Raw genomic sequence first — 24,489 nt, 5'->3', positions numbered from 1 at the left:
AAAGTAGTGGAATAAAAATTTCTAGTAATTGCTAGCCACTTGTCATACGTTTGTACAATTAAAGATTGAGTTCTTATTTTTATAGATATATTAGAGAACAAATTTCAAGCAATTTTGTAAAATATTATTACTGGAAATGTTTTGATGTTATACAGCTTTATTTGCTTGTGCGGTCCTATAGTCATCTTTCCTGCACATTGAATGTTCTCGCATAGCAGAATACTAGCACCAGAATCTTGACAGCCCCTAGAGCTGCCCATACGCTATGAATAGCTGCCAAATAAACACTCGTCTGGTTGACAGACATTCTTCTCGATTGCCCATACACATACATGCTTGGTTTGGCCAGAGGTGCCTATGAGTGTGAAGTTCTGGGTGGCAATTTCACTGTGATCATCTGTCAGGTGTCTATTCTCAGAAAATATATGGGAATGGTATGGGGGTATAGTATAATTACTGTCAATTTAAAGCACATGATTATTATTTGAAGGGTTAAAATTGTCCTGGTACTAAGAGCGTTAATTGGAGAAAATAAGTATTTGTTACACTGCCGATTTTGCAAGTTTTCCACCTACAAAGAATGCAGAAGTCTGCAATATATATCATAGGTACACTTCAACTGTGAGAGACAGAATCTTAAAAAAGATCCAGAAAATCACTTTGTATGATTTTTACATAATTAATTTGCATTTTATTAGATGAAATAAGTATTTGATACAATAGAAAAACAGAACTTAATATTTGGGACAGAAACCTTTGTTTCCAATTACAGAGGTAGGATGTTTCCTGTAAATCTTGGTGAACATGCTGCATTTCTCATTCATTATGTGTTTTAGCATTTTTTGTGCTGGCACGACAAGTGGCGTGGCTTAGCAGGAACGAGTTGTGGCTTCATGTTAAAGATTTTATGGCCTAAGATGCGAAATTCTGCACTTAAAATTTTTATGTAAATTTCTCGTACACAGCAAGTGAACTAATAAACAGTTTAAAATGCTCTGAATGTGTCAAACACCCTGAGCCACGGCAACAAATTTTGCATCTTTTAAGCCTATCTAGTCTAAGGCCTCAATTAATCAGTTGTGGTTTTCTTAATCAATTTTTTTATAATGTCATTCTTTTTACATTGGTGAACTTTGCACAAAATGTGTGTTAGGGGTCGAGTTCCCGCCTCCGCACAGTGGGAATCTCGAACCATCTCCGCTGCGGTCTCCCATTTTTCTCCAGCCGCAGTGGAGCGTGCTCAGCGGAGACGTCAGACCCAGCGTCTAGCTCAGCCCGATGCAGTGCAGATGGTTACTGCTGCCTTTCCAGGCTCGGCCATTGTAGCAAGGACTGGTCAGCGGCGAGCAGACGTCTCTGGGACTAAGTCCTGCTTTTCCCCTTCTGAGCATGCCCAGGGTAAGTCCTCTCATTGGAGGTCGGGGGTCACATGCTCAGGTACTACAGCAGCTCCCATTGGTCCTCTAGGAAGGTCTTGAAGTGCCTCAGGTACTGTAGCAGATCCAATTGGTCCTCTAGGAAGGTCCTGTAGTTGCTGCAGCTATAAAAGGCTCGCATGGCCGCAAGCCCCTAGAATACGGCACCTCCAGTGAGGAGTTTTGCGTGTGTTATTCTGACTGCATGACCACTGTTCGCTCTATTTGGTAGATGTGTTCCTCTGTGAGGTTAACAGGGCACAGCGTTCTCTTGTCTTAAGTGACTCTGTGAAGTAACAGAGTTCACTTATACCACCATATAGTATGTCAGTTACTAGCAGCGGGTTTTACTCCTGCACGGTGGACCCCGGGTTGCGAACGCACCTATTACTCTTTAAAAACATATTTGGTGCATTCCGCCAAACCCTAACATAATACTAGCGCCAGGGTCTGGCTAGTAAATTGCGGATTAGCAACAATATTTGCCTCCCTTGACTCTTTCTCGCCTCCCGCTGCCAGAGAAATTTTCTGGACATAGTAAATCTTGCAGGGGTTTCGTGAGCCAGTGCTCTATACATCTCGAACGTCTGGCTGCACGTTTCCCCACAGAGTGGGCAAAGGTGGGATTTATAGTGTCTCTCCTGTCGGACAAGGCATTGGAGTGGGTTATGCCGCTGTGGGAGTGTGGCGATCACGTGGTGCAGAGTGCTCCGCTGTTCCTGTGCACTCTGAAATAGGTCTTTTTAGGACCTCGAGTCACCCATGATACGGCGCTCCAACTGTTGGCATTGAGTCAGGGCTCGTCCTTGGTCAGCCATTTTGCCGTCTGCTTCCATTCCCTAGCATCTGAGCTGGAGTGGTCAGATAAAGCCCCTATCCCTATATTTTGGAGGGGGCTGGCTGACCACATGAAGGATGCTCTGGCCACTAGGGAGATTCCCGCCACACTGGAGGAGTTAATAACTGTGTCCATTCATATTGACCTCCGCTTTCACGAGCGGAGGTTAGAGCGAGCCCAGTGTAGGCAGAGGTTTCGGCTGGCTCCCACCTTCGCCAAACCTTTGGAATTTTTCGGTCCTGGTCCCTGAGTCACATGAGGCCATGGAAGTGTCACGAGCGGGATCTAAGTCCCGGACTGCTTGTGCCTCATGGTCTGTGATGTTTGCCAGCAGTCAGGACATCTTGCCACCAGATGTCCCCAGTAGTCGAGGAAACGTCAGCGTCTAGTGGTAGTAGGTGGAGGTACACTTGACACGGCGACGTTTGCCTCCAAATTGTCCTTTAAGGGGACAATTTCTATAGGCTCATTCTCCCACTCGGTAGAGCTCTGCGTGGATTCTGGGGTGGAGGGCAATTTTATGTCTTCTGCCTTTGCCAAACGTCACGCAATTCCCCTGGTAATGCTAGCTCAACCAGTTACCGTACGAGTGGTGAATGGGTCGACACTGCCCTCTCAGATAACACACCAGACCATCCCTTTCACTCTGTCCATGTTGCCATCTCATCAGGAGATTATATCTCTGCTCGTCATTCCTGAGGGAATTGATGAGGTCCTGTTAGGGATACCTTGGCTACGGTACCACTCTCATCATATTGAGTGGTCCACAGGCAGAATTTTGGGATGGGGTGAATCTTGTGGGGGTAGATGTCAGAGGGAATGTGTTCAGGTTGCTACTACCGAGGTACCCGCAGATCTATCCTCTCTCCCCAAGCAATATTGGCCCCATGCTGACGTGTTCTCCAAAAGGGCTGTGGAGACACTTACGCCTCACCACCCCTCTGACTGTCCTATAGACCTCTTGCCTGGTGCTGAGCCTCCCCGAGGTCGAGTCTATCCGTTATCTCTCCCAGAGACGGAGGCAATGTCACAGTACATCCAGGAAAATTTGGCAAGGGGATTCATTAGGAAGTTAGTGTCACCTGCAGGGGCTGGGTTCTTCTTCATGCAGAAGAAAAAAGGGGAACTACAGTACGTCCATGTATAGACTACAGGGGGTCTTAACGCCATCACTGTTAAGAATAAATATCCCCTGCCCCTGATATCTGAGCTCTTTGATAGGCTTCGGGGAGCAAGGGTATTTACTAAACTAGATCTGCGAGGTGCTTACAACCTGATTCGCATCCGTGAGGGGGATGAATGGAAGATGGCTTTTAACACCAGGGATGGGCACTATGAATACCTAGTGATGCTCTTTGGGCTTTATAATGCCCCAGCTGTTTTCCAAGACTTTCTAAATGATATCTTCCGGGATATGCTTTCCACCTCGGTTGTAGTCTATCTGGATGATATTCTCATCTACTCTCCAGATATTGACTCCCACCGGAGAGATGTTTGCAAAGTCTTCGACCTCTTACGAGCTAATTCCCTCTACGCCAAGTTGGAGAAATGTGTGTTTGAGCAGGAGTCCTTACCGTTCCTGGGCTATATCATCTCCACCCAGTGATTGGCTATGGATCCTGCCAAACTACAGGCTATGATGGACTGGCAAGGACCCCATTCTCTTAAAGCAGTGCAGCGCTTTATGGGTTTCATTAACTATTATCGCCAGTTCATTCCTCATTTCTCAACTTTGGTAGCTCCCTTGGTAGCCCTCTCCAAGAAGGGAGCTAATCCCAAATTGTGGTCTGAGGAGGTCTCCAAGGCCTTCACTTCTATTAAGTCCCATTTTGCTAGCGCTCCCATCCTACATCGCACTGATGTAGATAAGCCGTTTATAATGGAGGTGGATGCCTCTTCCGTGGAGCTGGAGCAGTCCTCTTTCAAAAGGATGCTCAAGGTCGGAAGCATCCTTGCTTCTTCTTTTCCAAGACCCTCACACCAGTGGAGAGGAATTATTCCATCAGGGACAGGGAGTTGCTAGCAATGAAGTTGGCCTTCTCTGAGTGGAGACATCTTTTGGAGGGGGCTCGCTTTCCTTTCCAAGTATTCACAAACCAGAAGAATTTGGTTTACCTACAGACAGCCCAGCGGTTAATTTCTCACCAGGCCAGATGGTCCTTGTTCTTCTCCCGGTTCCATTTCACCCTCCATTTCCTTTCCGGGGAGAAGAACATTCGTGCCGACGCTCTTTCTCGCTCCATTGTATCATCTGAGGAGGAGGAAGAGGAGCCTCGACTTATTGTCCCTACCGAGAGTATGAGAACTGTGGCCCCGGTTTTGCTAGAGTCTGTGCCTCCAGGCAAGACTTTTGTACCATCCAGTCTGCGTCCGGAGGTTCTCTCTTGGGCTCACTCGTGGACATTTTCGGTCCAAAAGGACATCTGAGCTACTGGCGAGGACATACTGGTGGCCGCATATGGCCCATGACGTCGCAGACTATGCTAGAGCGTGTGTCTCCTGTGCCAAGAACAAGTCTCCTCGTCAACGGCCAGCTGGGTTGCTTTACCCCCTGCCGGAGGTGGACAGGCCCTGGGAGATGGTCGGGATGGATTTTGTGGTGGGCTTACCCAAGTCTCGTAGCTGCACCATTGTTTGGGTGATCACCGACCATTTTTCCAAAATGGTGCACTTGGTGCCTCTTCCACGGCTACCTTCTGCACGGGCGCTGGCAGCGTTATTTATCAAACACATCTTTTGCCTACACGGTATGCCAGACAAAATTGTCAGTGACCGGGGTCCCAAGTTTGCGTCTTGATTCTGGAGAGAACTTTGTCGTCTACTCAGCATTGAGTTGAATCTCTCATTGGCATATCATCCCGAGATGAATGGGTTGGTAGAGAGGGGCAACCAGACTCTGGTCACATATCTACGTCATTTTGTTTCTGCCAAGCAGGATGACTGTGCATCATTGCTACCGTAGGTGGAGTTTGTGCTTAACAACGCTGTAGCCGACTCCATCGGTCAGACTCCATTCCTCCTTAATTACGGCCAGCATCCGCATGTCCCTGTGCCAATGCCCGTGTCTTCCACCGACTCCAGGGTGGCAGACTGGGCTGTGGAGGCACGGGACATTTGGGACCACACTCAGGATGCCATTCGGGCCTCCAAGGAGAAAATGAAGTTCTCCGCCGATGCTCATCAGCGCCCCGCTCTGACCTTGGCTTCTGGCGACTTAGTGTGGCTCTTCACCCATAACATCAGGCTGTGTGTTGAGTCCACTAAGTTTGCACCTTGCTATTTGGGTCCCTTCAAGGTCCTCGAACAGGTTATCCCTGTGGTCTACCGTCTGGGCCTTCCTCCATGCCTAGGTATCACCGACAACTTTCATGTGTCCCTCTTGAAGCCCATATACATGTCCCGGTTCTCCGAGTCATCTACTGGGACATCGGGTTCGGCTACGGATAATTACGAGGTGAACGCTATTTTGGGGTGCAAGGTGGTATGTGGCAAGAAATTTTATTTGGTGGACTGGAAGGATTATGGCCAGAGGACAGGTCTTGGGAACCTGCTGAGCACACTCGAGCTCCGCAGCTCATTGCGGCCTTCGAGCGTAGCGAGGTCCAAGGAGGGGGGCCCTAGGAGGGGGGATAATGTTAGGGTTCAAGTTCCCACATCTGCACAGGGGGAATCTCGAACCATGAGCCATCTCCGCTGCGGTCTCCCATTCTTCTCCAGCTGCAGTGGAGCCTGCTCAGCGGAGACGTTGGTCCCAGCATCTTGCTCAGCCTGATACGGTGCGCATGGTTAATGCTGCCTTTCCAGGCTCAGCCATAGAAGCCAGTACTGGTCAGCGGCGAGCAGACATCTCTGGGACTAAGTCCTGCTTTTCCCCTTCTGAGCATGCCCAGGGTAAGTCCTTTCATTGGAAGTCGGAGGTCACATGCTCAGGTACTACAGCAGCTCCCATTGGTCCTCTAGGAAGGTCCTGAAGTGGCTCAGGTACTGTAGCAGCTTCCATTGGTCCTCTAGGAAGGTCCTGTAGTTGCTGCAGCTATAAAAGGTTCGCATGGCCGCACGGCTATGCGCTAGTATCAACTAAGTTGTGTGTTCTGCGCCAGTGTGGTCATGTGTATGTGGTTTCAGGTTTCGGCTGAAATAAGCCCCTAGAATATGGCGCCTCCGGTGAGGAGTTTTGTGTGAGTGGATTCAGGGCCCAGCTGAAATAAGCCCCTAGAATACCGGCACCTCCTGTTTGGAGTTTTGCGTGTGCTATTCTGACTGCATGACCACTGTTCGCTCTATTTGGTAGCTGTGTTCCTCTGTGAGGTTAACAGGGCACAGTGTTCCCTGGAGGCCCAGTACAAAGCCTGGAGGCCCAGTACATCCATTTCTGTGATGCTGTGGCCACCAAAAAATCTCATCCCAGACTAGTGCGGCAGGTTCGGTGGTGCTCTGTGATACTGGGGCTGCGCCAGCATTTTGTGAAAGCCCTGAAGCCCCGCACATCCATTGCTGTGATGCAGAGGCTTTCGGGAAAATGGCTGCTGGGGGCCATTTTCCTGGAGGCCACCGCATCACAGCAACAGATGTGTGGGGCCTCTGGGCTTTCACAAAATGCCTGCGCATCCTCCGCACCACAGAGCTCTGCCAATCCTGCCATACTAGCCTGGAGAGGGAGTGTGATCATCACCCTGCAGCGTTGGACAGCTGCAGAATCGCCACCACACTACTTGTAAGTATATTCTGACTATACGCTGCACCCACATTTTCCCCAAAAGTTTTTGGGGAAAAAGTGCATTTTATAGTCCAAAAAATATGATAACGTAAAAAAAAAGTTCAAAAATATATAATGAATAAAGCAAAGACATAAAAGTCACTGTTAGAACATTTATTGTTGATAAAAAAAAGATATAAAAGCACTAATGACCTGGTCTCTAAGTTTACACTTTATAAAAACTGGACAGTTTTGGTTAATCTACACAATTGTGTTTTTGTTAAAAGAAAGACTGAGGTACAATCAGACATTTACAAGGCGGCCAGCTTAATACGGCCATAAACCTATGGTTGCTGTCAGATTTCAACTATCTGTCTGGGCCATCACATAAACATTTGCGCTCCAACCTGCCCTTTCCAACCTGTGGCTGTCCAACTTTTGTGAATTCACAACCTTCAGCATGACCTCCCATCCGCAGGCTATACGAGCTGTGTAATTGAAGATTTTATCTGTGAGTTTCTAAAGTGTTTGTGACTTTAAACATCTGCTAACATTGTGAGTAATTCTACTTTGCCTGTACCATTATGTTATCATCTAAAATCAAAAGTTCATTCATTCACTTCAGTACATTCGTTTTCTAGCAAATGTCATCCACTGTTACGTAGTAAATATGAAATTTGGGGCCTGGCTACTCATTAACATTATGATGAATGTTCCGCACAATGATTTCCCCTAAGTAACATTTGCTTAGCATTTAATTTTCAAGTACAAAAGTTATTTATATACTATACCTTTGTTTTAATTTTAATCATTAAAAAACACCTACTCAACACACAAAACAGCAGATGGCAGACTTTACTTTTTTATTGATAAATAACCAGAAAGGTCAGTGTGGAGATAAAGGCTTGTTTTTAAGCTTATGTAGCAGGGCAATAAAGACCTGAATTTCATCTTTGGGAGAATTTTAATAGCATAAAAAATGCTGACAAATAGATGTTTCTCATTTTATTATGAGGCTAAAAAAATCTAATAATGATTTCTTCATATGTATTTGTAACAGTCGCTTTTCTGGGGTTTTTTGGTACAGAGTTCCTGGTCTCCTCCATAGACACTGTACTGTAGACTTTCTTATTAGTCAGACACCTATGCAGAGTAGAAAAAAAGTCCTCCAAACATGGTTTGCATATTAAATGAGTAATTTTAATTAGAACATACAGTTTAAAAAAGTATGTTAAAAAAGTGTTTGGAGATGAAAAAAGACCATAGAGAAAATGAAGCAAGCAAAACACTGGAACCAAACTACGGTAGATGGATAGTGTCCAAAAATGATAAAGAGAGAGTATATTGCATCGAAGATTATATAAAGTTTGTAGACTCCTGCACAGTAACCTCTAATTATAAAATGCACATATATGGAGTAACTAGCAATTGTCTTCTGAGTAAAATAGAGTGCAGAGCGCAAAAAAATTGGAGTACAATGATAGGATACAAATGGGTTAGCGAATTAGTAACTCTGAACACTGCTGGGGTTTTGTCTCTGGTGACCCCTACTGAGGCATACATAGAGTGGGTAATAATAAAATATAATACATAAATACCTCATAGTGGAAACTAGGGACAAGAAATGCACACCATGGCTCAAGGTAAAAAAAAATAATAAATCAATCATGAACATATAATAAGGAGCCAGTGAAATCCATAAATACCCAGAATTTCCGAAGGTCCCAGTGTAACCCCTTAAGGGTACCTTAAGAGTGTAACCATTCTGGGTATTTATTAATTTCCCTGGCTCCTTATTATATGTTCATGATTGATTTATTACGTATTTATTATATTTTATTTATTACCCACTCTAGATTGGTTCCACTGTTTTGATTGCTTCATTTTCTGTATGGTCTGTTTTCATCTCCAACCAATTTTTTAACATTCTTTTTTAAACTGTATGTTCTAATTAAAATTACTCATTTAATATGCAAACCATGTTTGGAGGACTTTTTTTCTGCTCTGCATAGGTGTCAGTATCACGGTCCTCCATGTTTATAATTTAGGGCATTTTTTGTTCTTGTCTTAGTCTGTGGTACACTACTAAGCTCCGTACATGCAGCGAGCATTTTATGCCTGTCTATGCAATGGATGTGGTGTTCTGTATGAAAAACTTTCCAAGTAAAAACAGTTATCAAACGAGTTATGCAACCTCTTATATAGTTCACATCTGAAGTGCCGCGATCTTCACTTACAAGCTGTAAAATTATAAAATGGGCTAACTTATGTCTACTTAATAGCTGTACGTGTATACAATAAGAGATACTTGGTCAGTATGAACTCAGTATATCTATACTTTTCTCACAATGTGGGATAGATTAGCAATTAAATATTCTTATGAAGATTATTCCCTTTTTTTACTGGTGTTGATTAGTGTTGAGCATTCCGATACTGCAAGTATCGGGTATCGGCCGATACTTGCTGTATCGGAATTCCGATACCGAGATCCGATATTTTTGTGATATCGGGTATCGGTATCGAAACAACATTAATGTAAAAATGTGTAAAAGAGAGAATTAAAATAAAAAATATTGCTATACTCACCTCTCCGACGCAGCCTGCACCTTACCGAGGGAAGCGGCAGCGTTCTTTGTTTAAAATTCGCGCTTTTCTTTCCTTTACGTGAGTCCCGGCTTGTGATTGGTTGCGTGCCGCCCATGTGACCGGCACGCAACCAATCACAGCAAGCCGTGACGTAATTTCAGGTCCTTCAGGATTTTAAAATTACGTTCCGGCGTTGTGATTGGTTGCGTCGCAGTCACATGGGAGACGCAACCAATCACAGCAAGCCGTGACGTAATTTCAGGTCCTTAAGAATTTTAAAATTACGTCCCGGCTTTGTGATTGGTTGCGTCGCAGTCACATGGGAGACGCAACCAATCACAAGCCGTGACGTCACGGGAGGCTGGACACGCGCGCATTTTAAAATGGGCGCGTGTCCAGCCTCCCGTGACGTCCCGGCTTGTGATTGGTTGCGCCGCGATCAACCAATCACAAGCCGGGAGGCTGGACACGCGCCCATTTTAAAATTTTAAAATGCGCGCGTGTCCAGCCTCCCGGCTTGTGATTGGTTGACCGCGGCGCAACCAATCACAAGCCGGGACGTCACGGGAGGCTGGACACGCGCCCATTTTAAAAAGTGCGCGTGTCCAGCCTCCCGTGACGTCACGGCTTGTGATTGGTTAATGGCGGCCATGTTGCCGGGACGCGGACCAATCACAGCAAGCCGTGACGTAATTTCGTCACGGCTTGCTGTGATTGGTCCGCGTCCCGGCAACATGGCCGCCCTGACCAATCACAAGCCGGGACTTCACGTAACCAAGTAAAAGCGCGAATTTTAAACAAACAACGCTGCCGGTTCCCTCGCTGAGGTCCAGGCTGCGTCGGAGGGTGAGTATAGCGATATTTTTTATTTTAATTCTTTCTTTTACACATTTATATGGATCCCAGGGCCTGAAGGAGAGTTTCCTCTCCTTCAGACCCTGGGAACCATCAGGAATACCGTCCGATACTTGAGTCCCATTGACTTGTATTGGTATCGGGTATCGGTATCGGATTGGATCCGATACTTTGCCGGTATCGGCCGATACTTTCCGATACCGATACTTTCAAGTATCGGACGGTATCACTCAACACTAGTGTTGATGTAATTTTGGTTAAAAAATATTTTTGAAATCCGGTTTCATTAAAAATTTTGCACTGTTTGCCTTCTATAGTCTTTGTTTGCACCGTCTATTGTTAACTACAGTGAGTAAACTGAGGATCCATCAGTCAGTCCAGTATGATTGTTTATCAGGGAGTTTGTAACTCTTTTATCTGTCTTTTTCTGAGCTTTAAAGGGGTTATTGGGACAGTTTTATTTTTTTCTCATGAGTCAAAGAATAGGCAGGTAGATAGTGCTAACTACCTGAATGTTCTGCCCGATGCCGATCTCTACCAGCTCAGAGAGGTCAAGAACCACTCCTACTGGTGATTCTGCGACTTCTGTTGACGTTATGTTGACAGAGCAGCTGCTTCTCTTCTGCTCTGCCTTGTCGAGTAGCCATAACTGCCAATGTCATGTTGCTTGAGAGCTGGCTCCCCGCTGCCTGATTGCGGGGAGCCAGCTGTCAATCAGCATGAAGTTGGCAGCAATGTCATGTTAACAGAGCAGCCTGGAGGAGCTGATCTGTTGACGTGCGATCAAATGAAGCCACAGAATTACTGACAGGAGTGGTTCATGGCTCTGATCCGGCAGAGATTGGCGCTAGGCAGAACAGGCAGGTAGTTAGCAACTACCTGCCTATCAGTTCTTAGCCCCATGTGTAAAAAATTAAATAATCTTGTATAACACTTCTAAGTAGAGAAAAATTCCAAAAGTGGACAAGCCCTTTAAAAAGTTGTATATTTTTTATTTTATATAGCAAAAAAGTTTTATTTCTTTTAAAAACTATTTAATCTCCACTGTAAATTGCTAAAATTCAACTATGAATATTTTTTCAGCTGGATTCTGGGAGCTGCTCAGAAAACACGGATGAAATCAAGTTTTCTGCAGATGTGTCAATGCCGAGTCCTAAAACCAAGTTTCAGTCAAGAGACCTGAAGAAGGAACTAATCACGTATGTGCCTTCTGTCCAGTTTCTGCTCTAACAACAGGATACATTTTGACATTAATCTATGCAGATTTCGGATGCGGATTTTGCTGTAAATCTGCAATAAAATCTGCTTGTGTTACGGATATTTTGTAATGGATTTGCCACAGATTGTCCTTTATGAAAATCCCTACAAGAATTAGAAAGTTGTAGATTTCAAAATCTGCAGCGTGCTCTAATTTATGCCTTTTTTTTACATGAGGACGGAGTTTTGAAAACCCAATTCCCTTGAATTGTTCTGTAAAACTATACATTATTTCAACTCTATTCCTTCTGTAGGAATGAGAGAAGTTCAGCGGACATCAAGCTAGATGGCGTGCACAAAGTTGGCAAGAAGTAGATGATAGCACTGTTGCCCATCACTGTCACACGTAGAGCAATATTAACACATATATGCAGAAGTGTTTCAACCAATATTAGATGTATCTTAAATAATACATAATAATGGCAATTACTAAAGGTGTTTTTGTGTGAAAGCACAATAAATAAATACTGTAGTTAAAGGGGTATTCCCATCTCCAAGATCCTATCCCAATGTGTAGTAGGGGTAATGATAATAATATTAGCAAATACTGCCAATTAGAAATGTAGTATAGTTCTTCTGCTTCACTATGTCGCTTACCTCATGTGCAGGGCATTCAGTAGCTTTTGGATCCATAGTTACAACCACTAAGAACTAACTAACTGTCACTATATCAGTGGACTCATAACTAGTGATGAGCGAGTGTACTCATTGCTCGGGTTTTCCTGAGCACGCTTGGGTGACCTCCGAGTATTTGTTATTGCTTGGAGATAAAGTTTTCATTGCCTCAGTTGCATTATTTACAGCTTCCAGATACGCTGAATACATGTGAAGAATGCCTGTTTGTTAGGGAATTCCCATATGTATTCAGCTTATCTGGAAGTCGTAAATCATGCAACTCAGGCGATGAAAACTATCTCTCCGAACACTAACAAATACTCGGAGATCACCCGAGCGTGCTCGGGAAAACCCGAGCAACGAGTATATTCGCTCATCACTACTCATAACCATATAGGTAAAAATAAATGTATATCAAATGGGAAGAGGGGGGCATATCTAAAGAAGAATAGAATGCTATTTGCAGGGACTGCAGGGCAAGCATTAGAAGAGCTAAAACCAGTAATGAAGTGAGGCTTGCAAGGGAGACCGAAAGCAGCAAAAAAGGATTTTGGGAGTATGGCAAAAGCAAAAGAAAAGTAAAGATGCTATAGGATTTTTACAGGATGAAAAGGGTGAAGTTGGCAAAAATGATGTTGAGAAGGCCAAACTTTTATATTCCTATTTTGCCTATCTGTGTTCTCTAAGAAAGCATATGTAACATCAACTGATCTTCATGGTGCCATCAAAGAAATAAAATAATCCACACTATTTATAAACAGAAAGATGGTGAGGGAACACTTAGCTAATTTAAATGGATTTGAATCTCCTGGTGCAGATATATTGCATCCTAGGGTTCTGAAAGAGCTAGCAGAGGAAATTGCAGAACCACTAGCCAGAATCTTTGAAAATCCTGGAAAACAGGAGAAGTCCCAGAAGATTGGAGAAGGGCAAATGTTCTCCCTATCATCAAAAAAGGAAAGAAGATGGAGCCGGGAAATTACAAGCCAGTGAGCCTTACTTTTATACCAAGTAAGATATTTGAACGAATAACTAAACAACATGTATGTAAGTACTTGGATAAGAATGCAGTAATTAACCAGAGCCAGCATGGGTTTGTAGCAAAAAAGGCATGCCAGACTAATGTAATTCCTCCTCTAATGGAATCACTGACTGGGTGGATCAGGAAAATGCTGTAGATGTAGTATATCTTGACTTCAGCAAAGCATTTGATAAAGTATCACATGTTATTGAAAAAATGGGATTGACAAGGCTACAGTTAGGTGGATTCATACCTGGCTCAGTGATCATACTCAACGAGTGGTAATAAATGGTTGCACATCCAATTGGAAGAGTTTTTCAAGTCGGGTATCATAAGGCTCTGTCCGGGCCCCAGTGATGTTAACATATTTATAAAATAACTAGATAAGGGAACTGAAGGTAAATTAATCAAATTTGCATACAAAGCTAGGAGGGATAGCTAACATTAGAGAATAGAGAAAGGATTCAGAAGGATCTAGATTGAACAATGTGAAGTGACTAATAGAATGGTATTTAACAGGGAGAAATGCAAGATTCTACCTATGGGCAAGAAAAACGAAAATGACATCTATAGAATGAGAGGAATAGAACTAAGCAACATCACATGTGAAAAAGACTTGGGTATACTAATAGATCACAGACTGCACGTGAGTCAACAGTGTGTGCAGCAGCAAAAAAGGCAAACACAGTTTTAGGATGTATTAAGAGAAGCATAGAGTCTAGATCACGTGAAGAAATTATCCCCCTCTACTCCTCCTTGGTCAGGCCTCATCTGGAATACTGTCTCCAGTTCTGGGCACCACATTTTAAAAAAGACATTGAAAAACTGGAGCAAGTTCATAGAAGAGCTACCAGGATGGTGAGTGGACTGCAAAGTATGTCCTACAAGGAACAGTTAAAGGATCTGGGAATGTTTAACTTGCAAAAAAGAAAGCTAAGAGGAGACTTAATTGCTGTCTACAAATATCTGAAGGGACGTCACAGTGCAGAGGGATCATGATTATTCTTATTTGCACATGGAAACATGAGAAGCAATGGAATGAAACTGAAAGGGAGAAGATACCGATTAGATATTAGAAAAAAACTTTTTGACAGTGAGGGTGATCAATGATTGGAACAGGCTGCCACGAGAGTTGGCGAGTTCTCCTTCAATAGAAGTCTTCAAACAGGTTGGACAGACATCTGTCTGAGATGGTTTAATAAATCCTGCATTGAGCCCCCTGCTGGACACGATGACCCTTGAGGTCCATTCCAACTCTAACATTCTATGTGTCTATGATTCTATGATTTCTAAGCTACTGCAATGCCCTGCACATGGGATATGTGATATAGAACTACACTACCTTTCTAATTAAAGGCATTTACTAATATTGTTACTATTATTATTATTATACCTAACATTTCTAATTGAAGGTATTTACTAATATTGTTATTATGATTATTATACCTACTACCTATTGGGATAGAATTTTGAAGATGGGAATGCTCCTTTAATAACACATTGGAGCTCTGAACTCCAGATTGCTTGGCCAACTATACATATTTTGGGGACATTTATACCATCTCACTGGGTATAATTCATAACAGCACCCTCAACCCAGTCAGGAAATTTTATATTTCCTATTGTAAATATTGTAAATATAAATTGTAAATCGTCATTTTAATGAATCAACTACTTAGCTTTTGCAATCATTCTCTTACTTTGTACTGTCACATAGTGGCTGTGCACACCTGATGTAATTCTGTAATGATTTTCCATGGAACACTCCGTATAGGGGACCACACATTTAGGTTTCTTCTGCATCTTGTCTACCTTGTTATGATGGATGAACAATTTATAAACCAACATATTCAGACAAAACTATTTCTCATTCATTACATGATTCATACTTAGTGTGTGGTGCCATCTAGTGGTAAATCCTGTAGCTGCAAGTCTGTTGTCTGCAGGTTATGTTTGCAGAAAAGAAATAAAGTTGTGCCGATGTGAAGCCTTTTAATGTATAAATTAAATATGTTAAAAATGTTAAAATATACAAATATTAATTCATGTTATTCTATATATTATGTTATTATCTCACTCTCTCTCTCTCTCTATATATATATACTGTATATCTACTGTATATATATATATATATATACATACATATAAATAAATATCTATATAAATATATATATATATATATGTAGATAGATAGATAGATAGATAGATAGATAGATAGATAGATAGATATAGCTATAGATATACATACATGCAGGTGCTTTAACAAAATTAAAACATCATCAAAAAGTTAATTTAATTCAGTTCTTCATTACAAAAAGTGAAACTCATATATTATATAGACTAATTACAAAGAGAATGATCTACTTCAAGTGTTTATTTCTGTTAATGCTGATGATTATGGCTTACAGCCAATGAAAACCCAAAAGTCATTATCTCAGTAAATTAGAATACTTTATAACACCATCTTGAAAAATGATTTTAAAATCCGAAATGTTAGCCAACTGCAATGTACAGTTGTGTTCAAAAGTTTACATTCCCCTGTAGAATTTTTGCTTTCTTGGCCTTTTTTTTTCAGAGAATATGAATGATAACACCAAAACTTTTTCTCGACTCATGGTTAGTGGTTGGGGGAAGCCATTTATTGTCAAACTACTGTGTTTTCTCTTTTTAAATCATAATGACAACCCAAAACATCCAAATGACCATGATCAAAAGTTCGCATACCATATTTCTTACTACCGTGTATTGCCCCCTCTAACATCAATGACAGCATGAAGTCTTTTGAAGATGTGGATGAGATTCTTTGTTTTTTCAGATGGTAAAGCTGTCCACTCCAGTTCCTGTACATTCCTGGGCTGTCTAACATGAACTGGGCATTTGATATCTCCCCAGAGTTGCTCAATGATATTGAGGTCAGGAGACCGAGATGGCCAGTCAAGAACCTTCACTTTGATCTGCTGTAGCCAATGACAGGTCAACTTGGCCTTGCGTTTTGGATCGTTGTCATGTTGGAACGTCCAATTATGTCCCATGCGCAGCTTCCAGGTTGATGAGTGCAAATTTGCCTTCAGTATTTGCTGATAATGTGCTGCATTCATATTTCCTTCAACTTTGACCAAGTTTCCTGTGGCTTTGTAGCTCACACATCCCCAAAACATCAGCGATCCACCTCCGTGTTTACAGTAGGAATGGTGTTCCTTTCATCATAGGCCTTGTTGACTTGTCTCCAAATGTAATATTTATGGTTGGGGCCAAAAAGTTAAATTTTGGTCTCATCACTCCAAATTACCTTGCTCCAAAAAATTTTGAGGCTTGTCTCTGTGCTGTTTTGCGTATTGTAGGCGAGATACTTTGTGGCATTGGTGCAGTGATGGCTTTCTTCTGGCGACTAGACCATGCAGTCCATTTTTCTTCAAGTGCCTCCTTATTGTGCATCTTGAAACGACCACACCTCTAGTTTTCAGAGAGTCCAGTATTTGAGCTGATGTTATTCGTAGGTTTTTCTTTGCATCCCGAACAATTTTTCTGGCAGTTGTGGATAACATTTTTGTTGATTTACCTGACCGTGGTTTTGTTTTTACAGAGCCCCTGATTTTACATATCTTTTTGTATCCCTTTCCTGTTTTATACAGTTCAACTACCTTTTCCCACAGATCTGTTGACAATTCTTTTGCTTTCCCCGTGACTCACAATCCAGAAACGTCAGTGGCTGGATGAAAGATGCAAGAGTGTGTTTGTATCCCAGAAACTCACTCAGCTTGGTGTTTATCATTCATATTTTCTGAAAAAAGGCCAAGAAAGCAAAAATTCTGTGGGGGCTTGTAAACTTTTGAGCACAAGTGTATATACAGCATTTTCACAGCATTAATATTGTAATATCCCATAAATAATAACTAAACTGAATGGCTCATTGACTACAGTAAATGCTGAGAAGTTCTTAACGTTCCTGAGAAGTTTTTAAAGGGCCAGAGAAATTTACATTCCCAGGGAAGCTGATAAAAATAATGTGAATAAATACAGATAAGAAGTAAGGATCTGATGCTTTTTTCATTATATTAGCTGCAGTCTGGTTTCGATGCTCTTCCTAATCATGTAACCTAAAAATGTACAAACTGTTTTTACTTTTCATGTATTCTTGTATTACAGTTGTCCAACTCCAGGGTGTGATGGAAGTGGTCATGTAACTGGAAATTATGCTTCTCATCGCAGGTACGTGTATAAATATATACACAGGAGTGGATGCTGTATTTAGCTAGCTACACTGTGTGCAGAATTATTAGGCAAGTTGTATTTTAGAGGATTATTTTTATTATTGATCAACAACTATGTTCTCAATCAACCCAAAAGACTCATAAATATCAAAGCTTAATATTTTTGGAAGGTGGAGTAGGTTTTTTTTAGATTTGGCTATCTTAGGAGGATATCTGTTTGTGCAGGTAACTATTACTGTGCAGAATTATTAGGCAACTTAAGAAAAACCAAATATATTCCCACCTCACTTGTTTATTTTCACCAGGTAAACCAATATAACTGCACAAAATTTAGAAATAAACATTTCTGACATGCAAAAACAAAACCCCCCCAAAAATAGTGACCAATATAGCCACCTTTCTTTATGATGACACTCAACAGCCTTCCATCCATAGATTCTGTCAGTTTCTTGATCTGTTTACGATCAACAATGCCTGCAGCAGCCACCACAGCCTCCCAGACACTGTTCCAAGAGGTGTACTGTTTTCCTTCCCTGTAGATCTCACATTTTATGAGGGACCACAGGTTCTCTATGGGGTTCAGATCAGGTGAACGAGGGGGCTATGTCATTATTTTTTCTTCTTTGAGACCTTTACTGGCCAGCCACGCTGTGGAGTAGTTGGAGGCATGTGATGGAGCATTGTCCTGCATGAAAATCATGTTTTTCTTGAACAATACCGACTTCTTCCTGTACCACTGCTTGAAGAAGTTGTCTTCCAGAAGCTGGCAGTAGGTCTGGGAGTTGAGCTTCACGCCATCCTCAACCCGAAAAGGTCCCACAAGTTCATCTTTGATAATACCAGCCCATACCAGTACCCAACCTCCACCTTGCTGGCGTCTGAGTCGGAGTGGATCTCTCTGCCCCTTACTGATCCATCCTCTAGCACATCAAGAGTCACTCTCATTTCATCAGTCCATAAAACCTTTGAAAAGTCAGTCTTAAGATATTTCTTGGCCCAGTCTTGACGTTTTATCTTATGTTTCTTGTTCAAAGGTTCTCGTTTTTCAGCCTTCCTTACCTTGGCCATGTCCCTGAGTATGGCACACCTTGTGCTTTTTGTTAATCCAGTAACTTTGCAGCTCTGAAATGTGGCAAAACTGGTGGCAAATGGCATCTTGGTGGCTTCACGCTTGATTTTCCTCAATTCATGGGCAGTTATTTTGCGCCTTTTTTGCCCAACATGCTTCTTGCAACCCTGTTGGCTATTTGCAATGAAACGGTGATCACGATTCAAAAGTTTGGCAATTTCAAGACTGCTGCATCCCTCTGCAAGACATCTCACAATTTTGGATTTTTCAGAACCCGTCAAATCTCTCTTTTGACCCATTTTGCCAAAGGAAAGGAAGTTGCCTAAGGCTATGTTCACACGGTGCGGTTTTTGCTGCGGATCCGCAGCGGAATTGCACTGCGGATCCGCAGCAGTTTTCCATGTAGGTTACAGTACAATGTAACCCAATGGAAAAAAGGACCCGCTGTGCCGACGATCCTTTTTTCCACAGGCAAATCCGCAGCGGTTTTGCCTGCAGAAAAAAGAAGTACCATGTCAATTCTTTCTGCAGATTCCGCTGCGGGTTTCCAGCAGCACCAATAAGAAACTGCATTTGGAAACCCGCAGTGGAATCCGCAGAAGAAAAAGGATCAAAAACCGCAGCTAAAATCAGCGCTGAATTTAGCTGCGGATTTTTAAAACAGGACCTGAAAAAAAAAGGATGAAAAAAAGGAACGTGTGAACGTAGCCTAATAATTAAGCACACCTTACATAGGGTTTTGATGTCATTAGACAACACCCCTCCTCATTACAGAGATACACAACACCTGATTTACTTAATTGGTAGTTGGCTCTCAAGCCTGAACAGCTTGGAGTACGACAACATGTATAAAAAGTATCATGTGATCAAAATACAACTTGCTTAATAATTCTGCACACAGTGTAATGATTTGTGTGAAAGTGTAATCAGATTTTAACCTCTTAACGACCAGGAACATTTCTGTTTTTTCCTCTCCTACTTCCCAGAGCCATATCTTTTTTATTTTTCCATCAATATGGCCATGTGAGGGCTTGATTTTTGCGGGGCGAGTTGTACTTTTGAATAACACCATTGCTTTTACCATATTGTGTACTGGAAAACAAGAAAAAAAAATTCTAAGTGTGGTGAAATTGCAATAAAAAGTGCAATTCCACATTTGTTTATTTTTTTTACCATGTTCACTAAATGCTAAAATTGACCTGCCATTATGATTCTCCAGGTCATTACGAGTTCGTAGATCTCAAACATCATGTATAGGTACTTTTTATTTAAGTGGTGCAGAAAAATCCGTTTGTAAAAAAAAAATGGCTCCATTTTTTGAGACCCTTAGAGTCTCATTTTTTCTGGATATGGGTCTGCATCAGGGCTTATTTTTTGTGTGCCGATCTGACAGTTTTATTGATACCATTTGGGGTAGATGCGATCTTTAGATCAGCTGTTACTGCATTTTATTGCCACTAATAAAACCTAAGTCTGGATTTCTTGCAGGTGCTCACTGTTTCTATTTAATTTCTTGCTACTTGGCCAAACTAGCTTTTGCTCTGTGGTGCTATTTGCCTGGTTCTGTGCTCTGTTCATTGATTAATTGCTGCCTGACTTTGGACCTGGTTCTGATTACCCACTTGCTCAACCCCTCTGCTCTTATAAACTTTTCTCCTGGTATTATGACTTTGGACCGTGACCTGACTTTGCCCTTGCCCTTTTGCTTATGATGTGCTCTCTTGGTATCTGACCCTGGAACATTTGACTATTCTGCCTTTTAGCTTGTCCGTGAATGGTAACTTTTGTTACAGAGTGCTTCTTTAAGGGCTTATACTTATCTGCGAGGAAAATGGACAAGTGCAATCTGATAAAAAAAATTGGATTGCACTCGGAGCAATGTTAATCTATGAGTCTCTGCTCATCTGTGATTTTTTTCTGAGCTGACATTGGACTGAGAAAAAAAATGCAGCACGCTGCGAGTATCCTTGTATGTTGGACGAGACTTGCCAATGTAAGTCAATGGGTGCGAGAAAAAAATTGCACGGCACTCGGACCATGCAAGTGCCATTTGATTTTAACACACTGATGTCCTTTGAAAAGCCGGCAATTCATCTGTTGTTACAGTAAAATCACAGCACGACCCGACAGAATAGAATAAATAGAATAGATATATATATACATAGAATAGATAGATAGAAAGATGTCTTTATATCTAAGCTAAGTTCACATGTTGTGCTTGTGCAGCATTTTTTTTCTGTTTTTTTTCATACATATTAAACGTTTCTGTTTACAGTACTAGCAAGAGTTATGTGATTTCAGAAATCTCATGCACATTTTTTTTCAAACTGAATTTCAGAACTGCAGTGTTTTATAAATCTGCAGAATGTCAATTCGGCTATAACTATTTTATTTTTCCGTCAATATCACCATGTGAGGGTCTGCTTTTTGTGAGACAAGTTGTTCTTTTGAAAAACACCATTGGTTTTATGATATAGCGCACTTGAAAATGGGAAAAAAATCCAAGTGCAGTGAAATTGCAAAATAAGTGCAATCCCACAATTGTCTTTTTTTAACTTGTTCCCTAAATGCTATAACTAATCAGCCATTATAATTATCCAGGTCATTATGAGTTCGAAGATACCAAACATGTATAGGTTCTTTTTCATTTAAGAGGCGAAAAAAGAATCCAAAGTTTGAGTAAAAAAAAAAAATGGTGTCTTATTCCAAGACCCATAACGTCTTCATTTTTCAAGATCTGAAACTGGGTGAGGGATTATTTTTTATTAATACCATTTTGGGGTAGATACAATGTTTTGATCGCCTCTTATTGCAATGTTGCAGCAACCAAAAGAACGTAATTCTGGCTTTTATATATTTTTTTCTCATTATACCGTTTACCAATTGGATTTATTTAGGTTATATTTCAATAGATCGGGCGTTTCTGAAAACAATGAGAGCAAATATGTGCAATTTTTTACTGTTCTATTTTGATTAGGTCAAAAGGAGGTGATTTGAACTTATATATTTTTTCATATTTTTTTAATAACATTTTTGTTTCTATTGTTTACTGGCTTCAATAGTCCCCTTAGGAGAGTTGAAGCTGTGATCATCCGATCTCTCTTGCACTAAGGCTTGAGCCCTGCTATGTGTAGCAGAAATCATCATCTCCTATGGACACCGGCCACGGGCCAGCATTCATAAGAGATCTGCAATGACAAGCACAAGGGGTCTTTTGCAGACTTTCCGCTGTCATGCCAACCCATTGGCGCCACGCGATCAAGTGCCGGGGTCGCCGATGGGCAAGGTTTGTGATGTACATCCATTTTGCACAAGTTAAATGCCGTTGTCAGAGATTGACAGTTGCATTTAACATTTTAACAGCTGTGGGTGGATCGCAATTTCTCCCTCCGCTGTTAGCGGCACATGACAACTAATAAAATCAGCTGTCATTTGCTGGGAAGATGCAAGCTCAGGCCCGAAGCCCGTATTAAAGGGAGAGACATGACCATTGACGTACCTATACATCATAGGTTGTGAAGGGATTAAAGAGCACATAATTTAGTATGCTGTAATTGATAGAATAAAATCATGAGAAACCTGTTTTGACTGGACAGAGACTTTTTCTTATATGTACTGGTTGCAATTGGACTTCCTCCCAGGACAATATACTATTGTCAATTATGAAGAAAAGAATTAGCAAATTTAATTTTTTTGTTCGTTTGGATTGTTGAAGTGAATTTGTCAGTAGGATTTACTCCCCAAACTATGTGTACGAGAAGTAGAGAGAAAAAAGCTACAGACCATAAAAAGCAGGGATCACCACAGAAACATACTAAGGCTAGGTTCCCATTGCTTTAATGGGTGAGCGCTAATGGACAGCGTTGCACGGCGAAATTAACGCCGTGCACCGCGTCCGTTAGCGCTCCCATTGCCCGCAATGTTAAAGCGCATTGCTAGCGCATGTCATTTTCGGCACGCGCTAGCGATGTGCCGGTCTTTTGTAGCGCGCCTCGGACGCTGCTTGCAGTGTTCGCGGCGCGCCCGAGGTCCGTTCCCCGCTCTCGCAGATTGGAGTTCTGCGCTAGCGGGGACGTTTGACGCGACCCTGAAAAAGACATTGCGTTTATCGCAATCCGCTAGCACTTAGCACTAAACGGATTGCCCTAACGCAATGTGACCCTAGAATTAAACATTTTATTAGGTACAAAAGAAGCAACACCAAGATAAAAACAATTAAAAGTCATAAAATGACATTGGTGCAAAACTGAATTGCCCGTAATAGGGCTACAGTCCCCCAAACGTGTGACTAAACCCACATCTCAATATACAAAATAGTATACTTATACGAAATAAGAATGCATATGGTCAGCACATAGAAGATTATAACTAGACTAAATTAAATGCCTCAAATAGACACACAACCATAATATACATAATAGACATAACAGACAGATAGAAAATGTGTGAAACATCCCTTTGTGTGAAACAATGCAATGTGAAGTGGATCAAATCAATATTCAAATGAGAAAAAATTCACACCCGGTCACATGGATAATTATGCAGAGGCAAAAGTAATCAGACAGGCAATACCAACCAGGAAATCCTAAGTGAGCATCAGATAAGAAGAGGCAAGAAATGTCCAAATGTAAAATACATGGACAAAAAAATCCCCCAAAGAAAATAGAGATGTCCAGAGTCAAGGATACCCCATCAAAATGATCAAGGGCAGGGTGATCTCACTAAAGATAGAGTCACAAGTGGAGGGCCAGAAAGATGCCCGACGTGTGTCACCACCCTAAGCGGCTTCATCAGGGGCTGGTGATTGTGCTCCCATGTACCACCTGTATATAAGTACCTAGAATTTAAATTTATGAAAGGCAGCTGTAACACTTACTAGTGAGAAGGCGGCAGGTCCAAACCGAAAGTATGCAACTACAATGCGACCCAACCATGGCAACCACACAACAATACAAGAGCGCATGCGCATAGGCAATGGTAGCACTGGAGTCTCATATTGGTTGGCATTTACAAATGCGCTCCCGCACTGATAAGTGCCGATTGCAGAAAAGCCACACTCATTGGGTTATACAAAGCATATGTGAACCGCATGCATGAAGCATAACATATGGTCAAGAGACCAGCGCATGCGCAAAGGGATGAATGACTCTAAAATCACAAAAAGATTTATTAGTGCACGCACGCCATGATGCACAAGGTATAGTGGAGTCACAGGGGTAACTGACGCAACATATATACAGGTCTACGGCGCATAGGTATATCATGGATACATAGATGAGATCCAACGGGTTTAAAGATGTCAAAATAAAAATAGAGCTATATGTGGATTTGAAGTTTGGGGAAATTATAATTAGTATTTCATTACTATTTTCTGTAATGCTTTCTCTACAGCGTCTCTGGTTGCCCACTGGCTGACAAGACCTTGAAGTCTCTTATGGCTGCAAATTCCCAAGAACTTAAGTACGTGGTAAAATATATATGTATATGATGTTATTCACTGTCCCCTATAAAATGTAAGCACATATAGATACAAGTATATATTTGTTATATCCAGTACTTTAAATAAGGTTGGTTGGTTTTGGATGCTATACAAGTGTTGCTTGAAAAGTCATGAATATCTATTAAAGGGAATCTGTCACCAGGTTTTTTCTAGCTAATCTGAGAGCAGCGAGATATAGAAACCAAGACCCTGATTCCAGGAAAGTATCTCTGGTCTGTTTAGTGTAGCTTTCATAAATCATTGTTTTATCGTCAGGACATTATCACTAGAGAAATAGTAAATCTGCTGCCAATTTGTCTAACCCCGCCCCCGTCACTGATTGGCAGCTTTCTGTCTATGCACAGTGCACAGACAAAGCTGCCAATCAGTGGTGTGGGTGGGATTATATAGAGCTCCGTAAAACTGCAGTAAATTAAGTGATACATT

General features: G+C 41.8%; 1 protein-coding gene across 3 annotated transcripts in view; it reads left to right on the top strand.

Annotated features, from left to right (window-relative positions):
- The window catches only part of ST18 (ST18 C2H2C-type zinc finger transcription factor), a 447,256-nt gene that overhangs the window by 354,611 nt on the left and 68,156 nt on the right, over positions 1–24,489 (top strand). For all 3 annotated transcript variants that reach the window (XM_077270483.1, XM_077270486.1, XM_077270485.1), the window contains exons 14-16: positions 11,474–11,589; positions 17,430–17,492; positions 23,955–24,023. In XM_077270483.1, coding sequence (XP_077126598.1) covers positions 11,474–11,589; positions 17,430–17,492; positions 23,955–24,023 — 248 coding nt within the window. The remainder of the gene's footprint in view (positions 1–11,473; positions 11,590–17,429; positions 17,493–23,954; positions 24,024–24,489) is intronic.

Source organism: Ranitomeya variabilis, chromosome 6 (genome assembly GCF_051348905.1).
Source record: "Ranitomeya variabilis isolate aRanVar5 chromosome 6, aRanVar5.hap1, whole genome shotgun sequence".
In the NCBI taxonomy this organism is placed as follows: Eukaryota; Metazoa; Chordata; class Amphibia; order Anura; family Dendrobatidae; genus Ranitomeya; species Ranitomeya variabilis.
The sequence above is the reverse complement of the archived record's forward strand: the minus strand, read 5'-3'. Positions and strand labels throughout refer to the sequence as shown.